Source organism: Electrona antarctica, assembly GCF_951216825.1.
Source record: "Electrona antarctica genome assembly, chromosome: 21".
Lineage (NCBI taxonomy): Eukaryota > Metazoa > Chordata > Actinopteri > Myctophiformes > Myctophidae > Electrona > Electrona antarctica.
Genome location: NC_136802.1, coordinates 16,844,411 through 16,866,142, shown reverse-complemented (window position 1 = coordinate 16,866,142; position 21,732 = coordinate 16,844,411). Strand labels below are relative to the sequence as shown.

At 41.5% G+C, this 21,732-nt stretch overlaps 1 protein-coding gene across 1 annotated transcript; it reads right to left on the bottom strand.

Moving 5' to 3' along the window:
• Window positions 1–687: 687 nt before the first annotated feature.
• Window positions 688–16,666, bottom strand: abce1 (ATP-binding cassette, sub-family E (OABP), member 1). Its single transcript, XM_079491450.1, has 19 exons — window positions 16,475–16,666; window positions 12,667–12,781; window positions 11,997–12,082; window positions 11,346–11,443; window positions 10,927–11,044; window positions 10,007–10,144; window positions 8,956–9,025; window positions 8,737–8,833; window positions 8,046–8,135; window positions 6,801–6,922; window positions 6,211–6,335; window positions 4,739–4,835; window positions 3,697–3,756; window positions 3,545–3,603; window positions 3,309–3,419; window positions 2,630–2,772; window positions 2,325–2,447; window positions 1,633–1,744; window positions 688–1,471 (listed from the first exon to the last, which is right to left on the bottom strand). The coding sequence occupies exons 2-19, from the start codon at window positions 12,767–12,769 to the stop codon at window positions 1,421–1,423; spliced, it is 1,803 nt and encodes a 600-aa protein (XP_079347576.1). The 5' UTR covers window positions 12,770–12,781; window positions 16,475–16,666; the 3' UTR covers window positions 688–1,420.
• Between the last annotated feature and the right edge of the window lie 5,066 nt (window positions 16,667–21,732).

The following is a 21,732-nucleotide window of genomic DNA, read 5'->3' as shown; positions in this document are numbered from 1 at the left end:
ACTCACACATCTAAATTCAATGTATGGGCTAGAACAGCAGGCAAAAGCAGCACTAACAAACGTACGCCCAGTGATTTGGTTCTGAGGTCTAGATATATGGCCCGAATCTCTATTCTATACATTTCCAAATTGTTTCCACCCAGTTTTAGACCCTACATGACATTTAGATGTCACCAGACGACAAATTGGCAGGCAGAGATCTTTGATGGCCTGACTACGCAAGACTATATGTAATATTAACTCTAAAAGTGCGTTTTAACAGCGGAAGAACAACGGCGAGCGACACTTGAATTTCATTCGCTATCGCACAATCGCCCACGACGTTTTAACATCGGGCGACAGCCAGACGAATTTCCCGGAAGTGCATTATTTGTCAATGGGACCCGGCAACTACTTGCGATAGTTGGCGATAGCAGGCGATGGTCGAAAAGTGGGCGGAGGAACGTCGGCCGAAAATAATTCATCTTTTGGGGCGACCTCGTCCGACGATAGGGCGATAGCCAATGAAATTCAAGTGTCCTCCGTCCATTTTGACCATCGCCTGTTCGCCTGCTATTGCCAACTATCGCCAGTAGTTGCCGGGTCCCATTGACAAATTCGTATGGCTGTCGCCCGCTGTTAAAACGTACTGTAAGAGCAAAATGTCCACCATGTGAATTTGCCCACATCTTCAGTAAGTAATGTTCATGTAGTTGTAGCATAGAGGTCTGAAAGGTCCAGATTTTCATCCATAAAACGTCCCCCCCCTCCCCCCTTTCCTACACACACACACACACACACACACACACACAAAACACGCACACTATCTCTGTGCATAACTGCGGTCCCGGGTTTCCATTAGGTGGAATACGTATTTCAGTTCATTTTTCCATAGGCATGTTTGATCGACTCTGCGGTAGATTTGAACCGAGTACACATATGAAGGTGTCATGATATATGTTCCAGTTCAAGTCTGCTGCTGAGCCAATCAAACAAACCTGTGGAGAAACCGGAACGGGTATGCCAACTTCAGCAAACCCGGGACTACTGGAATGTATACAGAGCATATATCACTGCTACCAGTGACACTATGACCCACACCCAAACTCAGTTAAAGTCGCATCGTGCTAATCGGTGGGAATCGGTTGGGTCTGGTTGGAAACCTGTGCACACTCAGATCTCCATTGGCCATCTCAACGTCACGCTCTGGGCGGGTGACCCCCGATCCGCAGAATGGCTGCCGACGTGATGAATAATATGGTCAATAATGACCTGCTGCTGCTGTACAGTGGCGACATAAGAACACTGGAGAGCGCTGCCTGCCGGCTTGTCAAACAACTGGCTGGCGTTCCGTCTTTGTCGAGCTGCCTTGTATCTCCAAAACGGCGATGAATGTTGGAACGAGCGGGAGGAAGCGGTGATGGGTCGGACAGGAAGTGTCTCAATAATCATCCAAGAAGAAGTAGTTGCCGCTTTTCTTCTGCTCTGTGTCCTAGGAGACGGGGCAGAGGGCAAAGGTCACTAAAGGTCATTCCAACGGCACAGAAACATGGCTTCAGAGAGTTGTAGGGTAGAATGGAATAAAATTAAGAGTGTAGCAACTGTACACGACAGCATCAGATAAGAGTGTGTATGTGTATGTGTGTGTGTTACCTTGATGGAGTTGGCTTTGTTGATTCGTGGTCTGAAGTTGTTTGGGTCTCGTCTGAATGTGATCTCCAACAGAGACAAGAACTTGTTCATACCTGCCAACAGGCTCTGTGGACTGATGGACAGAGAGAGAGTGAGAGAGCAAACAAAATGAATTGTTAATATCAACTGAAACAATGTTAAATCAACTGTATATAAGTTAGATTGATAATACAATACAATATTTCCACATATTTTCATCTTGAATGAATAAGTATCTTATTATACTGCTCCATCTAGTGGACAAGTTAATAATTACGGTTTTCCATAGGAGGGGTACAAGGTTATACAATGTCTTATGGTGATCATTAAGCTTGATCGATGTCAATGTGAATGAAGTCTAAATTGATAAATGGAGAACATCTCTATTTTACAATGATTACTGGCAGCCTGCTGTACAATATACTGCTTATTACACCTTAGAAACAACATGAATATGTTTACAAGTAGGGCTGGGCAATATGTTGATAAAACATGTACAATTAGAGTCTATGAGATTAGGACTCACTGTATCCATAGCAATGTAAATAGATGAAAAACTGCTTAACTAACTGCACTTAAAACACCTTAACTGACCAATGGAATTGATTAGTAGCAAAGCCATGTAGTAATGTTTAGAATGCAAATCGCTAGTGTGCATAGTGTGTGTGTCTTACGTGTTGGCTGCACAGTCTTTGGAAGGGATTCCGTCGAAGACGATGACTCTGTCTGCGAGGTAGGTTGCCATGATGAAGTCGTGTTCGACTACGAATGCAGTCTTCTTAGCATGGAGGATGTACCTACACACACACACACACACACACGCGCACACGTGTGTGAGTCTACAGTATATACTTGACTTGTAAATCTAACACTGGCAGAAGTTCTTTGATTAATTTTCTTTAGGATAAAAAAAATGGCAGATGCCACTGATACAATTGCTGTCCTAAGTACAGTAATTGTGTGTGTGCTCGCGTTGCACCTCTTGATGACTCTCGCAGCCATGAGTCGCTGTTCGGAGTCCAGGTAAGCCGATGGCTCATCAATGAGATAAACGTCCGCTGGTTTCCCCAAACACAATGTTAATGCAACTCTCTGTAGCTCTCCACCGGACAGGTTCTGAACCTAGAGACAGACACACACAATGTTAATGCAACTCTCTGTAGCTCTCCACCGGACAGGTTCTGAACCTAGAGACAGACACACACAATGTTAATGCAACTCTCTGTAGCTCTCCACTGGACAGGTTCTGAACCTAGAGACAGACACACACAATGTTAATGCAACTCTCTGTAGCTTTCCACCGGACAGGTTCTGAACCTAGAGACAGACACACACAATGTTAATGCAACTCTCTGTAGCTCTCCACTGGACAGGTTCTGAACCTAGAGACAGACACACACAATGTTAATGCAACTCTCTGTAGCTTTCCACCGGACAGGTTCTGAACCTAGAAACAGACACACACAATGTTAATGTGAGAGAGCGATAGAGATAAAGGCATAGTGATCCATTTTCTTATTATTTCTTAATTTAATTGTATCACTTTCTTATGGAAACAAAGACACATTAAAAACTGGATTCAGAGAAAGTAATTAAAAAGAAAGGTGTGTGTGTGTGTGTGTGTGTGTGTGTGTGTGTGTGTGTGTGTGTGCGCTTACGTCTTGGTCTATGATGCATTCTATCTGCATGGGTTTCATCACATCAGTGATGAACTGGGGATGTGTGTACGCATCTCTGATCTTGTCATGAAGCAATGCTCGAACACTGCCCTGTAACACAAAGACATACACTATATTATAGTATTAGAACAGCTTCACAGTTGATGAACAGAGCCATCAATCAACAGACAGACACACTTACAACAGCTTTACACCATTAGACAAGACAGACTTACCCTGAACTTGGGGCTGATGGTCTGAGGTTTGTAGCTGACGTTGAGGATGGGAACCTCACCTGACAGAGAGACAGAGACTGTAAATCTAAACTGTGTGCGTTTGCGCACGCATGCGTGTGTGTTTGCGTGTGTGTGTGTGTGCACAATGTTACCTCCCCCATCAGCTTTGAGTCCTCCGGCCAACATCCTGATGAATGTCGTCTTCCCTGTCCCTGGATACAGAATCACACACTGCTTAGATATACTGTAAATAATTACACACGTACGTTTATATTACTTCTGTCCGTCTAGAGAAGTGAATAATATAATAATACCAACAGCTGTGGACACACAACTACATTTGAAGCGTCATGGCATCAAATCATTTAGACATTTAGCAGATGCTTTTAATATCCAGAGTAACTTGACAGGGTAAATACTAGTGTGAAGACAGTAAGACACCTATTTAGTCCAACGTGAACATGCATCTATAATACATCGTTAAAAAAAGAAAAAAAGCGCAATTTGAATAGTGATGCAAACAGCAGAGGGCGCATAAAAGAGAAGAAAGTACAGGATCTTTTTAAGAGAATTGATTTAAAAAAAATCACACCCGTGTGAACTGAGTGGTGTAAGGTCTTATATAGACTGATCAACTGCGGTCTGACGTAATGAAATCACACCCGTGTGAACTGGGTGACCATAGCAACCATGCTCATTTTTTGGTACGAACAGACACGTAAACTAACAAAGCCAGTTGTAGGAGTGGTTTACACCACTCAATTTGGTACGAACAGACACGTAAACTAACAAAGCCAGTTGTAGGAGTGGTTTACACCACTCAATTTGGTACGAACAGACACGTAAACTAACAAAGCCAGTTGTAGGAGTGGTTTACACCACTCAAAAAGTGTTTCAGTAATGAGCTACTGTATTGAAAAGAAGATAAGAGAAGAACATTTTAAGAGAAAGAAAATACTGGATTTGTGTGTATGACAAATTAAAAAACAAACAAACAAAAAATATTTTTAGGTTAATTGTCGTGATTCGAATCGTATCGTGAGTTCAGTGAACGACTGTAGCATCTATTAAAAAAAGGCAACAAGAAGGCATACACGGAATGAGTGCTAGGGGGTGAGGTGGAGACGTGAGCCTGGGGCACACAACACTGTATGACACAACAAACACATCAGTGTATGACAACATGCAACGTACCGTTCTCTCCCAACATCACCATGATTTCAGAATCAGTGAAATCGCCTTCTTTGATGTTCAGACTGAATTCTCCCAAGGTCTTCTTCATGTTGGGATACTGCAACATAACACAGTCAGGTTGGACCAAGGAACACATTTTTTTAATTTATTTATTTTTTGCAACCCATTTTTTCACCCAGTGTCAATTATCAAATGTAATCCTGGGCGCTACACTTCCTCTGCCAACCTGGGGGGGGCAGCGGACTGGCCTCATGCTTCCTTCTATGCATGAGGAGTCCAAGCTGCTTCTTTTCACCTGACAGGGGGGAGTTTCCCCGGCCGGACGTAGTGCGTGTAATAATACGTGGAAGGAACACGTTATTCCGACCAGTTCCTTTCCCCTCCATCAGGCGCCCCGGCTGGCCAGGGGGAGGTAGTTTAGAGACCAAGATTACTGCATGTTATTTGTGGGGGTTATTTTGTGTCCCCTAGGGTAGGTACCCTAGGGGACACAGGGAGAACATGCAAACTCCACACAGAAAGGCGCGGAGGAGAGAACACGCCCCCAGCGGGAATCGAACCCAGGACCTTCTAGCTGTGAGGCGACAGTACTACCGACTGTGCCACTGTGCCCCCGATCTCCAATCTTTTAAAATCATTTAAAACTCTGTACACTTAGGTGGTTTTTACACGAGAACGGTGTTCATAAGAAACGGCAAAATAAAGTATCGTTTGCTGGGGTCCGTTTAGACGAACCGTTTAGCGGCCGGCAGCCGCGGCAGCATCGTTTATGTAGCCTAATGTATTATAAAATATATAACCATCCCGTGGCGCGCTCTGCCTGCATGCTCTGGGCTGTCTGTCAGCCTGTCTGTCACCTCGATGCGTAGCAGACAGCGAGCGACGGCCACAACCACGTTGTGTTCTGATTTGTTATAGATTTGTAATGTTCTATTATTTTCTATACTAACTATTCTCCAACACAATTCCCAATGGAAATGGAGAAATATACGGTATTGTTTACTGTCGTATCTCTTTAGTTTCTAGAGAGACTAAATGGTCACAGATCAATATTATTAAAATTCTTTTTTTTAACATCCAATATTCAGCTATAATGTAACATTAATGTTGAATAGCAAAACCCCGATAGGGTTGCGTGAAGGGGGAGCTGACTCTTCTTCTTGTACATAACGTGGGTGACTGATCTATTTGGCAGCCCGTTACCGCCACCTAGCGACATTATAGCGTTTTCATAAAGTGTGCGTTCTCGTGTAAAGGGTCAATAAAAATGAGAACGCAACTGGACTTTGACGTTTTATCTGGAGATGGTCGCCGTGTAAAAGGAGTATTAGTTGACCGAGGTTCCCCAGGGCCCTATACTAGTCCCCATACCTTTTCCCCTCTAAATAAAATCGCTTAGCAGACAAGCTCACAATGCGTTCAGTTTGTAGATCAGCTATTTTTGCATGCTTGTGCTCAAAAAAGGTACACACCTGGTAATGTCTAAGTCGTTTGACATCCTCCTCATTGGCCGTCTCAGCCACCTTGAAGACCAATGAGGTTTCACGGAACCTCAGGTTCTCCGTGGGAACGTAACCATCCAGAAAGATGTTGATACCTGGCGCGCACACACACACACACACACACACACTTAGACTCTGCATCACCATCATCCATTCAAAGCCCTAGTGTGTGTGTGTGTGTGTGTGTGTGTGTGCGCGCTGCACGATTAATCGAAAAAAATGTGCAATCTAGATTCAGACACCTATGCAATCTCATTTCTAAATTTGAGCAAGAATCGTGAAGCACTAGTTGGCTGTCCAATTCATTTTATTTACTCTTGTGTTTTTGCTACAAGAGAGGTTTAAGTCAAGCACTTTGATGTTGTCTGTTTAAAGCCACAGTAGTTATGGCTCCAGGTGATACATTTTGAATGTAGCAATGTTCAGCAAATTCAGACTAAAGACAATACATATTTTCATGGAACAAATGAGAATGAGTGAGAATCGTGATCTCAATTCTTGTTTCCGAGATTCACATTTGAGCAAAAATCGTGCAGCACTAGTGTGTGTGTGTCATTTACCCTCTCTAACGCTGAAAGGCATGGTCACCACTCCGTATGCGCTGGGAACGCCGTATAGACAGCAGATGAAGTCAGACAGGTAGTCCAACACACTGAGGTCATGTTCCACTACGATGATGTACCTAACACACACACACACACACACACACACACACGTTAGCATCAGTCAGTAAACAGCGCTTGGCAAAGGTTGTCGTTTCAGGAGTAGGGATGGAGCCCGAAAATCGGGTCCATTACAAACCCGGTTCGGCATTTATCGAGACCCGTGTATCAATAAGCTTTTGGCTTGTCGAGCCCGTTATCGGGTATAACCGCAGCGGCTGACGTCATGGGCCGCTCGCTATATAATAAGGGGGCCGCGGAACGCGACGTGTAGTTGCGTGGTGCGTCATCGTTTGCTGTGGAAGTATGGTGGAACGGGTGAAAAAGTTTGGTAAAAAAGACAAGAGGGGCGCTAAATGCAATAATGTAGCCTACCACAGTTGTTGCATGCACGAAAGGGAGCATTTTGACAATGCATAGGCATCATTCTGTCCATAATGCATTGTATTAAACCCAAATGAGATACCTTTGCATGTCACCCAAGGCACAGCAAGTCTCCGTTGCCATAATTTGTAATCCAATTCATAATAATAGGTTTGGGAAACTCAAATCTCCATGGCATAGAGTTATAATATCTCCCACGGATCGATTGAATAGTCTCGCATAATACTTCAATGTGCAACTTCTCAGTCTATCGTTGCCAAAAAGGCAGATCTACAAGCTCACAACACGGTGCAACCAGACGCGGTGTGAGCTTGTAGATTGGCTATTTTTGGTGCGTGACACCATCGCACGATGATGTATACATTACCCTCTGTCTGTTAGAAAGGTACTGTATTTCAAGAGGAAAAAAAATGTATTTCAAGGCCCTAGTAAAATGTAGTGCAAAGGGATGTCCTGGTTGGTTAAAATAAAGAGATTATTAAAATATAATAAGATAAAACATATGCATATTCTGTTTCTGTGTGTGTGTGTACTGTGTAGAACTGTTCTGTCTTAGAACTGTTTATTGTCATACAAACGCTCACAACTGGCCAATAAAAATAAGGTTCTGTTCAGAATGAATTGTCTCCCGTCATTCCACAAAATAATAGAAAATGCTCGATAGTAGGCTCAATAAGGACCTGGCTCGATAAGCCTGCTCGATAAGGTGATCGTTATCAATAAAAATGAACGAGCCCCATCCCTATTCAGGAGTGTTACCTGTCAGGTGTGATCAGTGATCTGATGGTCATAGCTGCCTTCAGCCTCTGTTTGACATCCAGATAACTGGATGGTTCATCAAACATGAAGCTACAACAGAGAGAGAGGAGGGATATGTAAACATAACTTAGTTTCAACTGGTTAGAAAGAAGAATAGAACAGAAATATACTTCATCAACCAGCTTCGACCGGGAACCCCTTTTTGTTGGTACACCTTAAATCTGGGAACCTATTTTTGTAACATTAGCTGTAGCAATATAAACATAAAGATCAGGATTTAGAAGGCATTTTTGGAATCGGCCTCAAGTCTAAATGGGTTAATTGGGGACCCAAGATTCGAGACCAAACCATCTCAACCCCAATTTATAATTTGCCAGAAATGGCAGATTATGCACCAAATGTGCTATATAACACCATTGTACCACGTAGCATAACTTCAGCATTAGACCGTTGCGTAGAAAGAAGTCGCAGCGGATTGAATGACCCCTTATGGAGGAGAGGAGGGCAAAGATCCACGCCAAGCATGAGAACGGAAAAACTATAATGATAATTATGTGAGCATCCACACAGGAGAGAAATATATCAGCTTTCTGTATGCAGATCACAGAACAGTACTCATGTGGTTAATGGTACAGAAGGAGGAGGTGTGTGTGTGTGTGTGTGTGTGTGTGTGTGTGTGTGTATGTGTTACATGTCAGCGCTCTGTATGCAGACCACAGCACAGGCAAATCTCTGAAGTTCTCCACCAGACAGATCTTCTACGTTCCTGTCCCGAAGGTGAGTGAGATCTGACAACACAAAAGCAAACCATCAGAACACCTACCCACACTGAACTTAGCAGAAACACGCACAAACACACACACACACACACACACACACACACACTCACAGGAAAAACAAGTGTGTGTACCTAGCTGTCTACAGACGAGAGTCTGAGAATCTGTATCATCCTTCCTCGTGAGGATGGCTCCTACTGACCCCTGGTGGCAGACATGGGAAATTCAACCATGAACATGATTGAAAATTCTATTAATTATTCATTCACTCGTGACATATATTATTGGTCTACCTTTTATTTGATAGGGACATAAAATCATCATGTTGACATGTCATTAAGCCCGACAACACAACAAACATTGCACTTGTGCTCTATTCATTTCTTAAATGTAAAAACCAGGGGGGTGCACAAAAGGTAGAGGTCTACCAGTAGATTTGAGAAGAAGAGAGTACTGCCGAAGCAGACAACCCGCCTTCCTCAACACTGAGGAAGGCCGATCAGGCCGAAACGCGTACGTTGTGTCAGAGGTACATAAATCATGTGAAAAGGACACATATTGAGTGCTGGCATTTCTTCATTTTATCGTCTACCAGTAGATCACAAAGGCTGTGAAGGTAGACAACATGACACGCCCTTAAAAATATATAAATGCATTTACAATGTTATACAAAATAAAAAGACCAATTCCATTCCCCCCCCCCCCCCCCCCCCTTCAATAGAGGGTATGCACATGCTTAAAGTGAATGGCACATCGAGTGGCAAATCGAGTGGCAAAGCAATATGGAAAGTGAGTTTATCATTGTTTAACATTGTTTAATGCAATCAGATAGGACTTTTCTGTTTGGATGTATGGGCTGTCAAGGCCAGAAAGTTGTTTTTTGCCACTCAGTAGGCATTCCTGCATAACTTACGGGTTTGATGATGATGTCACACGCATCCCCTCTATTCCGCATTCCAAGTTGCGTTTATCTTATATGTAAGCCCAGCACCACTACATTCAGAAATGGGATAATCATATTTTAGGTGGGTTTTTGGGTAGTGTTGAGCTGATCATTTTGAAAGTAGCTTTCAAGTCATGGTCTATTTTCTAACATATTTTAGTAGACAAGACAGACAGATCGATCCCACAGGAGAACTTCATTTGTCATCATGATAATTTTGATAATTCTTTTGTCATGCCTACCTTGACAGTCTTGGGGATCTGGTCGACATACTGAGGTTTGACGATGGCTCTCAAATCGTCTTCCAGGATCTTGGTGAAGTAGTTCTGAAGTTCAGAACCTCTGAAGTATGTCAGAATCTCCTGCCAGTCTGGAGGGCTCTGATACACAAACATTAATGTTAGTAGCCAATCCATTCCACTAGTATTCATTTGAACATACTATACACTCGTCGATGTCGGTCGGAATCACTGAATTTCAATATTTCATCAGAAGGGAGTTCCAACCGCGCCTCTAGCCTATGGCAGGCCAGTCTCATGCATCTCAGAGGCAGGACATGTTACAGGAGGAAAGGAGGCACTGGAGCAACTCAGACAGTTTAAGCCCTTATTTTATTATCAGGGTGCAAGTAAAAAATGACCTGACGAAGATGTGACTGATACATCGAAACGTTGTCGCTTTTTTACTTGCACCCTGATAATAAAATAAGGGCTTAAACTGTCTGAGTTGCTCCAGTGCCTCCTTTCTTTCAATATTTCATCTTTTAATGTTTTTTCCATAAATTAATTTCCTATATTATACTTTATCATATGACAGCGATGTGCACAAGTAGCAAATTATTGCTAATCTACAAGCTCCCAGCACACTGTGGGATGTTGTGAGCTTGTTATGTACATTGTCAGCCATTCTTATGGAGGCCAGGTTGAAAGTGTTTAAAGGAATTGTTCAGCCAAAAAAGGTGCTCACCGAGAACTAGCCCAAAAATGTGAACACAAATGTGAACACAAATAAAGATATTGTGTGTGTGTGTGTGTGTGTGTGTGTGTGTGTGTGTGTGTGTGTGTGTGTGTGTGTGTGTGTGTGTGTGTGTGTGTGTGTGTGTGTGTGTGTGTGTGTGTGTGTGTGTGTGTTTCTGTGTTTTAAGAGCAGTTGTCATTCTCACATCATATTTGCCCAGATTGGGTTTCAGTTTTCCTGCCAGGATCTTTAGAGCAGTGGACTTTCCAATACCGTTGGTACCAACCAGACCCAGAACCTCACCTGGTCTGGGGATCGGAAGACTGAGAGAGAGAGAGAGAGAGAGAGAGAGAGAGATCGATAATAATTTTAAAGTTATAGGCTGGGCAATATACTGATATTATATTGATAGGACATGCGACTAGATATCATCTGTAATTACATGGCCTGCCTTAAGTATTTTTAACATTAGCGTTTTCTTCCCATTTTTAATCACTTAATCATTATTTTATACAAGAATAGATGTCTAAAATAGATACAAATAGCCAATCCACAAGCTCACAACAATGTAACAATATATATCATACAATCCACACATGTACTGTATAAAAGCACTGTACATACCGGTGCAGTTTGAAGGAGTTGGCACAGTACCGATGGGTCGTCTCCTTCACCAAGTTACTGGGCAGGTTGACGATGGACAAAGCGGAAAATGGACATTTCTACATGCATACACACACACACACACACACACACACACACACACACACAGAGAGAGAACGTTTTACTACATCAAGGTACATAGACATTGTCCTGCACAGCCAGCTTGATGATCATATACAGAAATGTAATTATTTACTATAAAGTACATGTATTTGATTGATGTGGAAACTACAGAACAGGGTTCAGTGGTGGAAAGCACATTTATTTAAGTACAATTTTGAAGTATTTGCACTTTACTTGAGCATTTCCAAGCTACAATACTTACTTCTACTACTAAACATACATGAACCACATTTCTGCCATTTAAAAATAGCCGATCTACAAGCTCACAATGTGAGCTCACGATGTGATGCATTGTGAGCTTGTAGATCTGCTACTTTCAAAGGATTTGTATACAATTGAAAACTTGAAATTCAGCATAATGACTACGTTTACTTTTGGTACTTTTTTTATGACAATATTTTCGTACTTTTAATTGCAACGAGTACTTCTATATTGCATTGCTGATACTTTTATTAAAGTAGTACTTTTTCCACCACTGGTGGTTATTACCTTGATACAGATCCCACAGCCAATACACAGCGACTCAGAGATCCACACCAGCTTACTCTGGGGAGTGACTTCTATACACAGTTTACCTGTAAGCGTGCGCGCACACACACACACAATTTAGGCATTTAGCAGACGCTCTTAATCCAGAGCGATTTACACATTAAGCAATAACGTGAGAATGCCGATTATGACACTCATTCTCTCACTCACACTCACACACACACACACACACACACACACACACACACACACACACACACACACACACACACACACACACACAGTGTCAGGTGAGGTTCCCATCCTCAACGTCAGCTACAAACCTCAGACCATGAGCCTGAGTATTCATCACTTTGTAATAACTATTCATGAATAAAACACTTACATTAAAGATATACATGAAGTATACATGTGTGGTTCAGAAATTGTGCCCCCTCAGTTTAAAAAACAAAATCACACTTGTGTGAAGTGAGGGGCGCTCTTATCATATATCATCGTACATCACATTCCATGGTCAGCCAATCAGCTGAGCACATTCGTGTTAAAACGGACAGAGACAGACACACAGACATACACACAAACTGTGCATAGGAGGGGCTAGCGACCCTCAAAAAAGAAAAATCATTTGAAACCTGTGTATACTCACACATCAACACACACACATACGTACCCATGCGGACAACAGGACAACTCTTCTTGCATTCTTGTCGACATTTCTTGGGTTTACACTTGTCATGGCTGACGATGGCAATCCTTGTGTTCTTATCCGCCATGATGCACAGCAGCTAAAAGAGAGACGGGGAGGGAGAGAGATAGGTCAGCTTAAACCTCTGTTTATCCACATTCACTGCGACACATTGGGACACTGCTGACACACGGCTGTGTTTAGAGGACAGATAGGGAGACAGAGAGGGCTATCACCATTATACACATTGATGAAATAATGAAAAATAATGAAAAAGTGCACAGGGCAGATATGACAGACAACTGAAATATACCAAGAAATTAGCTGATCTACACGCTTACAACTGGCCTAACCAGGGATCGGGGTCACAAACTAGCCTCGGCTATAAACCCCATACACAATGCAACGGTTTCATGATTTTATAACTTGATACATTGTTTTTTTGTATTGTCCCTGTTAAATATACAAGTCTACATACCATAAGGTCCGTAATTAAGTAAGTTAGTTATAACTTATAAGCTTGTAGTTCTGCTATTTTTGTTTTATGTATCTGTCAACATGGAAACGATTATGAACACTGACAAAATAATGCTGCTTCTTGCGATTATCTAAAATAATTGCGATTAGATGATTATGTAATAAGTCCGTCCGCCCGTCCGAACGAGGCAAACAACACAACTACCAGACAGTACCTGTATGTCTGTCCTATGGTGACATACAGCGCTGCACGATTCTTGCTCAAATGTGAATCTCGATTTTCCATCACGATTCGATTCTCACACGTTTCGATTATTTTTCCATGAAAATATTTATTGTCTTTAGTCCATAGTTGCTGAACATTACTACATTCAAAATGTGGCGCCTAGTAACGGGGTCCTTACATATGATATTAGTGGTAATGAGGAGAAAGTTCACTAAAGCATTTGCATGCGATCATGGCACAACATTTATAGCGTAATTTTGCCCTGCATTTAGAAGCCAAATAAACAAACACTAATTCAGCATGACGTCATAGACTCATAGAATCACCATAATTTAGAAATGAGATCGCATAGGTGTTTGAATTGAGATCACAATCTTTTTTCGGATTAATCGTGCAGCACTGCTCTACTGTCTGTATGTCTGTTCTACCGTAGGAGACGAAACACTGCATGTCTGTCCTACGGAGACAAACAACACTAAAATGAAATAGATTAGTTTAGCTTTTAGTAACATTAAACGTTATGATCCATCTAACCCCAGGCAGTCATGATGACCACTGACATTTAAAGCAGACTAGTAACTGTACTGTTTGCCTTTGTATTGCAGGATTGTGTATAATGAACAAAAGAGTGTATGGTGTGAACAGAAAGACAGAGCTACCATCCATAGAACACCATTATTCTGCTGACAGAATGACCTGACTGTCCGACACGCTCAGTAGATACACAGACTGGTTCATAGAGATTATATGGAAATATAGATCAACATTAGGGGTGCAACAGGTGATCAAACCAAGTGATTTAACAAATTATTTAAAACATAATTGATTTTAAATTAAATCATCGATTTTGGAGAAAACCGGTGTCACATTTAAAACAAACTAACTCACAGCTAGCTGGTAACTAGTTCCCATCATATTAGTTGGTAACTACTTAGGCCCCATCACTTTAAGCAATATCAGAAATCAAAATAACCCATAGTTAGCAATAACTAGTCCAATCCAATCCCCATCGCATTTAACGTAATCAGATTTCTTTCTCCCTGGAAACAAATGTAGTCTGGGTATAGGCGGCAAGTACCAGAGTGGGGCGCATATGCACATGCACACTATAGCTGCACGTTACAGACAAAATGTAATAAGTTGATATTTATGCCAAATATTTCAATAGCACCGTCATATACAATAAGACTGTGGGTTCACCATTTTATTGTTTTAAGTGTAGCAACAGAGAAACATTCTTAAAGTCTAACTCATGTTGATTAAAACAAACATTGAACTAAAGACGAACATTAAACCTGTGTCTAGAAGGGGCTGGCGCCCCTCAAAACCATCATCAATAGTCAATAATAGTCAAAAATATCACATTATTGCTCTTATTTGCATTCCACCAACCGGTTTTAAGGTTGTTTAACCCATTAAGACCTGAGGCCAATTATTCTGGCAGATGCTTTCCTGGTTTTAATGGGTTAGAGGTGTAATTACACATACATTGTGAGTGAACAATTTTGGTCAAAAGGTTCATGTTTGTTCAGTAACAGGTCTCTCTCCCCAGGTGGGTCACCTCACCAATTTCATCCACTCAGAAGAGAAAACTAGAACTCATTCATCAGCTTTTTGTTCCATCACTTCAAATTACACTTGCTCCTGTATATCCGCCATGAGTTCTCTCACCCTTCTGGATGAAATTGGCATTTTCCGTTTTCTGAGCAAACACCAAACACCCTATATATAGCAATGATTAAGAAAATGGAATTATAGAGCTATAATTCCATCTTCCTCAGCCGTGCTCATCATAAAAAACAAACAAGCCGCCAAGCCGGCCCATGACAGACTCTTAATAGTATCACCTGGTAAAGTGCATAGCTTCTCAGGCCCGGGTTGTTAGACCTCAGGCTAACTATGAAAATGCCCCAAAAAAAATCTATAAAAAAAACCTAATCCACAGCTAATCTCCATCACATGTAATATTGACATCACATGCATGACACATGCGCACGCACACCATGATGAGTCAAACTTAATTCACAATTAAAGGCCCACGCATACTCCAGTTTAGTTGATAAGCGAGCCACCACTCACCCCAACACATTTCTCTCTGTTTTTCTGTCCACCGAAAAGGTTAGTAGTATGCCTGGGCCTTGCCCTTTACAACACCACAATAACCACTAGTATTCACATCACTTTTTTACTTTCTTTAACTGTATGTGTGTGTGTGTGTCTGTCTTTAAATGTCCTGATGAATTGAAAATGGAGGACCCTGATGTAAACAAGTGCTTTTCCTGAATATATCCTCACAGCAGCAGTTGTTGTATTGACCTGTACTTTCTTTTGCACTGTACCCATTCTACAAACTGAACTGAACATGTATCACATGTCAAATCTACAGTTAGAAACTAGTCAAATTAACCCAATAGTTAGTTACACAGTAAGTCCCCATCACATATGGGCATAACGAGTCAGCCTGTAACTGTCCATAGCTCTTAGAGCTCAGCTAGCTATGGACCAGACCAGAGCTAGCCTGTAACTAGTCAAACCTAACCTTCAGTTAGCCTGTAACTAGTCAAAGTCAAACCTAACCTACAGTTAGACTGCTGTAGTCAACCCTAATCTACAGTTAGCCTGTATTCAGCAATCATCACGTGTAACGGCATCGCTAGTCAAAGTAAGCCAGTGACTACTCAAAACAAACCTACACAGCTAGTAACGAATCAAACTAAAACTACATCAGGCAGTAACAAATCAAAGTACTTAAATCTACAATAATCCATCACAGTCATTAATGGCATCAGTGTGTCACTAGCATCAAACTAAACGCTACAGTTAGACGGGGTAACAAGTCAAGATAAACTAGCCACTAAGCCACCCGTTTAAAAAGTCAAATTAAACGACAGTTACCCGTTAACATGTCAAATTAAACGGCGGTTACCCCCTACGCGTGGTAACAAGTCAAGTTAAAAGTACAGTCAGCTAGTAATAACCAGTCTCCATCACATAAGGCCCCAGTATAATTTGACAGCTGCTGTGTGTGGGTAAAGACACACACACCTTTACGTTTTCATCTCCTGCGTTTCAAATCATAATCAAACTCACCCGACCCGCCGGCCACGCGGCTCACGACTCGTTCGGTGGTGAGATGAAGCCCGTCTCGGCGCAGATAAGATTGAAATGTGGGTGAATTAAAGTGCTGTTTTAGTTTTTTTACAGCAACGTGTTCTTGTTCAGCAGAAAAAAGCCGGCAGTGTGACGGAGCTCTGCGTGGGAAGAAAGATGGCGACTGAGTGACCTCACGTCACCGCACGTCAAGTTGCCAGGTCTTACAAGAGAAACAAGTAGTCCGGGAGCTAGACCCAGCCCTCATATCAATTTTTGCTACCTTTTTTTCACTATTATTTCCTGTTAGCATATACCTTGGGCCATCTCAAAATGAAGGGACCACTCCCAACTCGGGGCCGTTTGGTTTCAGGGGCCCAAAAACCCCTTTTTTGGTATATGTCTCTGGCGAAATTGTGTAAAGGCAAATAAAAATTCACTAAAATTACATAAATACACATGGAAGTGTGAAATTTGGCATGGATTATCCTGACACATAGGGGTAAGTATCAGAATAGGATTTTGGGGCTATCTACCATTGTATTCTTAAATATGACCTACATCATCCTCAGAAACACAAAAATATACACTGTCCGCTTAACAAATAACAACAAAGATAGTTATTTTCCAGCACATTAGGGTGAATATAACTGCCTCACTTGTATATAGAAAACTTCCCATATCCTTAAGCTTCAATTTGAGCCCAAGATGACCTCTCTATCTTGAAAATTACTCTTTCTGTGGCCAAAATGCTGCGCTATACCTCAAATCGGAGACATTTTCATTATCAGTCACTATAGCCTTCCAGAGTCCTAGAATGTAACAATAGGTTCACATGTTCTGCAACTACTGATGTCTGAAGTTAGAAACATAAATACTTTATTCTGCCTTTGTGTTCTGTATCTTATTCTGTAGTATCATTCCTATTGTTTCCTGTCTGCCTAGTCACTGTTTACCTGCCTTGTCTCACCCCCCTGTGATTATTAGATAGTTATCTCCATCTGTGTCCTGTTAGTCCCTCTGCCAATCAGGAGGAGACAGCGATGAAATGGCTTAAGTCAAAATCAGGTTCTGGGACATCTTGTGCTGGGATCTGTGGAATCACCACTAATTATGAAGCAAGCCAACGTCACATCCTGACTGCCCATGCTAAAGGAGAGTTTGTCGAGGAGATGTGGAATATGGTTAGCTGCCAAAGTAAGCATTCTGAAAACCAGCACAGAGACCTAAGGCCACGTCAAATCACTCGGTCTGAGAAGCAAGTGCAGCAAACAATAGAAGCATTTCAGAGTTTCATCAACCCATTTCAGCTTGAGACTAATCAGCCACTGACAAGTCTGTCTTCAGGAGCAGCTATGCCAGAAGACGTGCGCTATGATGTGTTGAATGCTCTGAAAAATGGCCAAACTCAAAAAGAGCAGTTCATCAGTAATCGACTAATTGCAAAACAAATCCGTTTTTTCGAACCTATCAAGCGGAACAAATTCAAGACGATGTCTTCCACTGCACCTAAAAGGAAGCTTGTGGCATCAAACCAGAAAGTGATCCAGTATAAGGCGACAAGTGGATTTATCTTTCAGATCTTCATCAAATCCCAACTACTAAGGTCACAAATCAGCATCTCTGACCTGATGTCCTACCCACTGACTCTGACTCCATATAGCATCTCAACAGTTGACGGATTCTTTGCAAAAACCAACAAAGCACAAGGGATGAACTACATGATCAAAGATGCTGAGAAAGTGGAGCTCCCTTCTCGTGGTCAATGTGGTCTCATGGTAATGCCACATTTTATATGAGCAATGTGCCCCAGACAATGAAGACTATATCAGAGCGCATCTTCAAAAGTCAACCTACTGCCGCAGAAACAGTATTCAGTACTGACACTTATGTTGACCGACTTCATTCACCAAAATCAGCTGAGAGGGATCGCAGAGGTTGTGGTGAGCGGTACATAGTTAATGGTCTGAATGTTCGCCGACCTGCAGATTGGAAAGGTTTCCTCACAAATGATGACAACAAGAAGTCACTCATACATCTAATTCTCGAGCACTGGAGCTCTCCAGATATGATGGAAGAGATACTCCGAAGGCCCATCATCTTCATTGAGGCTGGTCAAGCTTTCAGGATAGAAGCTCAAGCTGGAGTGATTTCCAAAGCACTTCTACCTGATCTGAATTCAACACATGAAGAAACTGATGTGAGGGTGATCATCTACATCAATCACATCCAAAGCACAATGCCTCACATCAAAACTGTCCGAGTCAGAGCCAGAGACTCTGACATTTTCTTCATTCTCCTCTATTATGCCAAATCCTTCACAGTCGATGTCATATTTGACATGGGAGATAAGCTGATTAACATCAACCAGCTGGCTGAAGATTATTCACAAGAGCATATTTCAGCTTTGCTGGCCTTGCATGCCTTCACTGGTGCTGACTGCACCTCTGCATTCAAAGGCAAAGGAAAGGTGCGACCCATCAAGCTTCTGAATCAGCATTCTAAGTTCATTCAGATCTTTGCCGCAGTGGGGAACTCTTGGGAACTTGATGGGCTTGTGCTAACTGGTGTTGAAGAGTTCACCTGTCGCCTCTATAGCTTTGGTCCTCGAGTGAAGCGTGTGGATGAGGCAAGAGAGATCAAGGTGAAGAAAATGTGTGGCTCAAGCCTCGAGCTTCGACCAGGTCTCTCCCTTGACCTTTCAACTTTTCCACCATGCAAGAGGGTCCTCTTGCAGCATGTCAAAAGAGTTAACTTCCAGGTATGCATCTGGAAGAGGGCTCATGAGAATAACCCAGAAATTCCATCACCTCTTGACCATGGGTTTCATCTGAACTCAGAAAATGGCAAACTAGAGCCTCAATGGTTTGAAGGTGACGTCATCCCCAAAGCCCTCATTGATGTGTTGTCTGAAGAGGGGACAGACGAGGATGACCTAGAAGAAATTCATACACATATGAATGATTCTGATGATGAAGAGGAGGAGGAAGATGAATCTGATGAATAAACCTAAAGTAGTTGTCAATATGGAAGGGTTGTGAATTTAAGGTTTAAAATATGCAGTGGTATAACAATTATTTTGTTGTGGTTGTTTTTGTTGTTTTCTTTGATTTCTTTGATAAATTATGAAAAAAAGAAAGAAAAAGAAAAACAAGGAATCTGATGCCCCCTTGTCATACAGTATTTTTCTGTTGTGTCTCCCTTTGTCTTTAACTCGGTCACTGTTACATTTGGGTGCACATTGATTTGGGTGACTATTGATAGGCTATGTACTGAAACAAGCTATTATGTGCATATAATATAATAAATAAATATAAATATAATAAAAGGCATTTGTGTTCCTGCTGTAGTATTCATGTTTCTAACTTCAGACAGCAGTAGTTGCAGAACATGTGAACCTATTGTTACATTCTAGGACTCTGGAAGGCTATAGTGACTGATAATGAAAATGTCTCCGATTTGAGGTATAGTGCAGCATTTTGGCCACAGAAAGAGTAATCTTCAAGATAGAGAGGTCATCTTGGGCTTAAATTGAAGCTTAATGATATGGGAAGTTTTCTATATACAAGTGAGGCAGTTATATTCACCCTAATGTGCTGGAAAATAACCATCTTTGTTGTTATTTGTTAAACGGACAGTGTATATTTTTGTGTTTCTGAGGATGATGTAGGTCATATTTAAGAATACAATGGTAGATAGCCCCAAAATCCTATTCTGATACTTACCCCTATGTGTCAGGATACTCCATGCCAAATTTCACACTTCCATGTGTATTTATGTAATTTTAGTGAATTTTTATTTGCCTTTACACAATTTCGCCAGAGACATATACCAAAAAAGGGGTTTTTGGGCCCCTGAAACCAAACGGCCCCGAGTTGGGAGTGGTCCCTTCATTTTGAGATGGCCCAAGGTATATGCTAACAGGAAATAATAGTGAAAAAAAGGTAGCAAAAATTGATATGAGGGCTGGGTCTAGCTCCCGGACTAAAGCAACCAGGTCTATGAAAACAAGCCCAAAGGAAGCCACTATTGATTGATTACATTTTTTTATTTCACAGTGTGTGTAGAATCACAGAATGGGTATTTCAAACGAAAGCACAAGTACATCTAAAAACTGCTACTTAGTAGAGTGTGACTTCTAGGGTCCACCATTTTCAATTAATCAGAAACTAGGCTTGGGCTATTTGAAAATTGCATAGCAGATTTACAAGCTCGCAACACGTTGCAAGCTTCAAGCTTGTAGATCTGCTCTTTCCAATACAAAATAAAATAAATAAAATGTAATTGTGGAATATTTTTTTAACATTTTTAAAACACAAATCTTGTCCCTGGCATAACATATTTTTATTTTCAGATGTGGGTCTGCACTCTGCAGACACAATGACAAATACATAATTATTTTGGGGGTCATTGAAAATTTGACATGAACATTTTGTGAATCACTGGTTTAAACAACATTATTGGTTTAAACAAGCCCGAAATAAGCAACAGCACTTTAGAAACAACACAATTGATTGATTGAAGTATTTAATAACAGTTTGCAGAATTACAGTACATTTCAAGCACAACTCAATACAAAAACTGTTAACTGTGAGGGGAGTGGACCTTAGAGTAGTGGACGACCAAATAAAGTATTACACTTGTTTACAAGAGGGTCCAGTGGTCCACCTTGTTCAATTCATCAAACCCCCCAAAACGTCGCAAGCCGCAACTACCAATAAGCAACTTTACAGAAAACAAGCACAAAGTCGCTTATAATAAACGGACATGGTGGTACCCGTGGAAAACCCTGGTTCCGTGCTTTTGTTCGGTCTGGAGCCCGCCCACTGTATCCGGTCATTTCCACGCACACATTACACACAAACGCAGAGACTCGTTTCGTATCCGCTCTAGACCGGATGGGGATAAGTCTAAAGTCAATTTTGATGCTGGTCGGAAGCATAGATATATATATCTATGGTCGGAAGGGTCGGAAGCCAAGACGCGGGCGCGGCGGGATGACGCGGTAAAATCATCGTTGTTTTTGTAAAACATCGTTATTGACAATAAAATAAATACATACAAACAAAGAACAACACCAGTCACCAGACCAGAGACACCTAAGAAAATATAGTTACAAATAGTTTTCATAAAAAAGACAAATAAAGGCTTAGAATAGCTATTTAATGTATTTGTATTACATATTATATGTAATTAATTGATTCTGTTAATATCACGTTAATTATGTTGTGTAGATGAAGGAGAAACTCGCCTCGCCA

Bases quoted from the DNA above. Each gene is read 5' to 3' on its own strand.
- abce1 (XM_079491450.1), bottom strand. From the start codon at position 12,769: ATGGCGGATAAGAACACAAGGATTGCCATCGTCAGCCATGACAAGTGT. The intron at 2,773-3,308 runs GTAAGCGCACAC...GTCTGTCTCTAG, and splicing joins AATGCATCATAGACCAAGAC to GTTCAGAACCTGTCCGGTGG. The intron at 2,448-2,629 runs GTGCAACGCGAG...GTGTGTGTGTAG, and splicing joins GCTGCGAGAGTCATCAAGAG to GTACATCCTCCATGCTAAGA.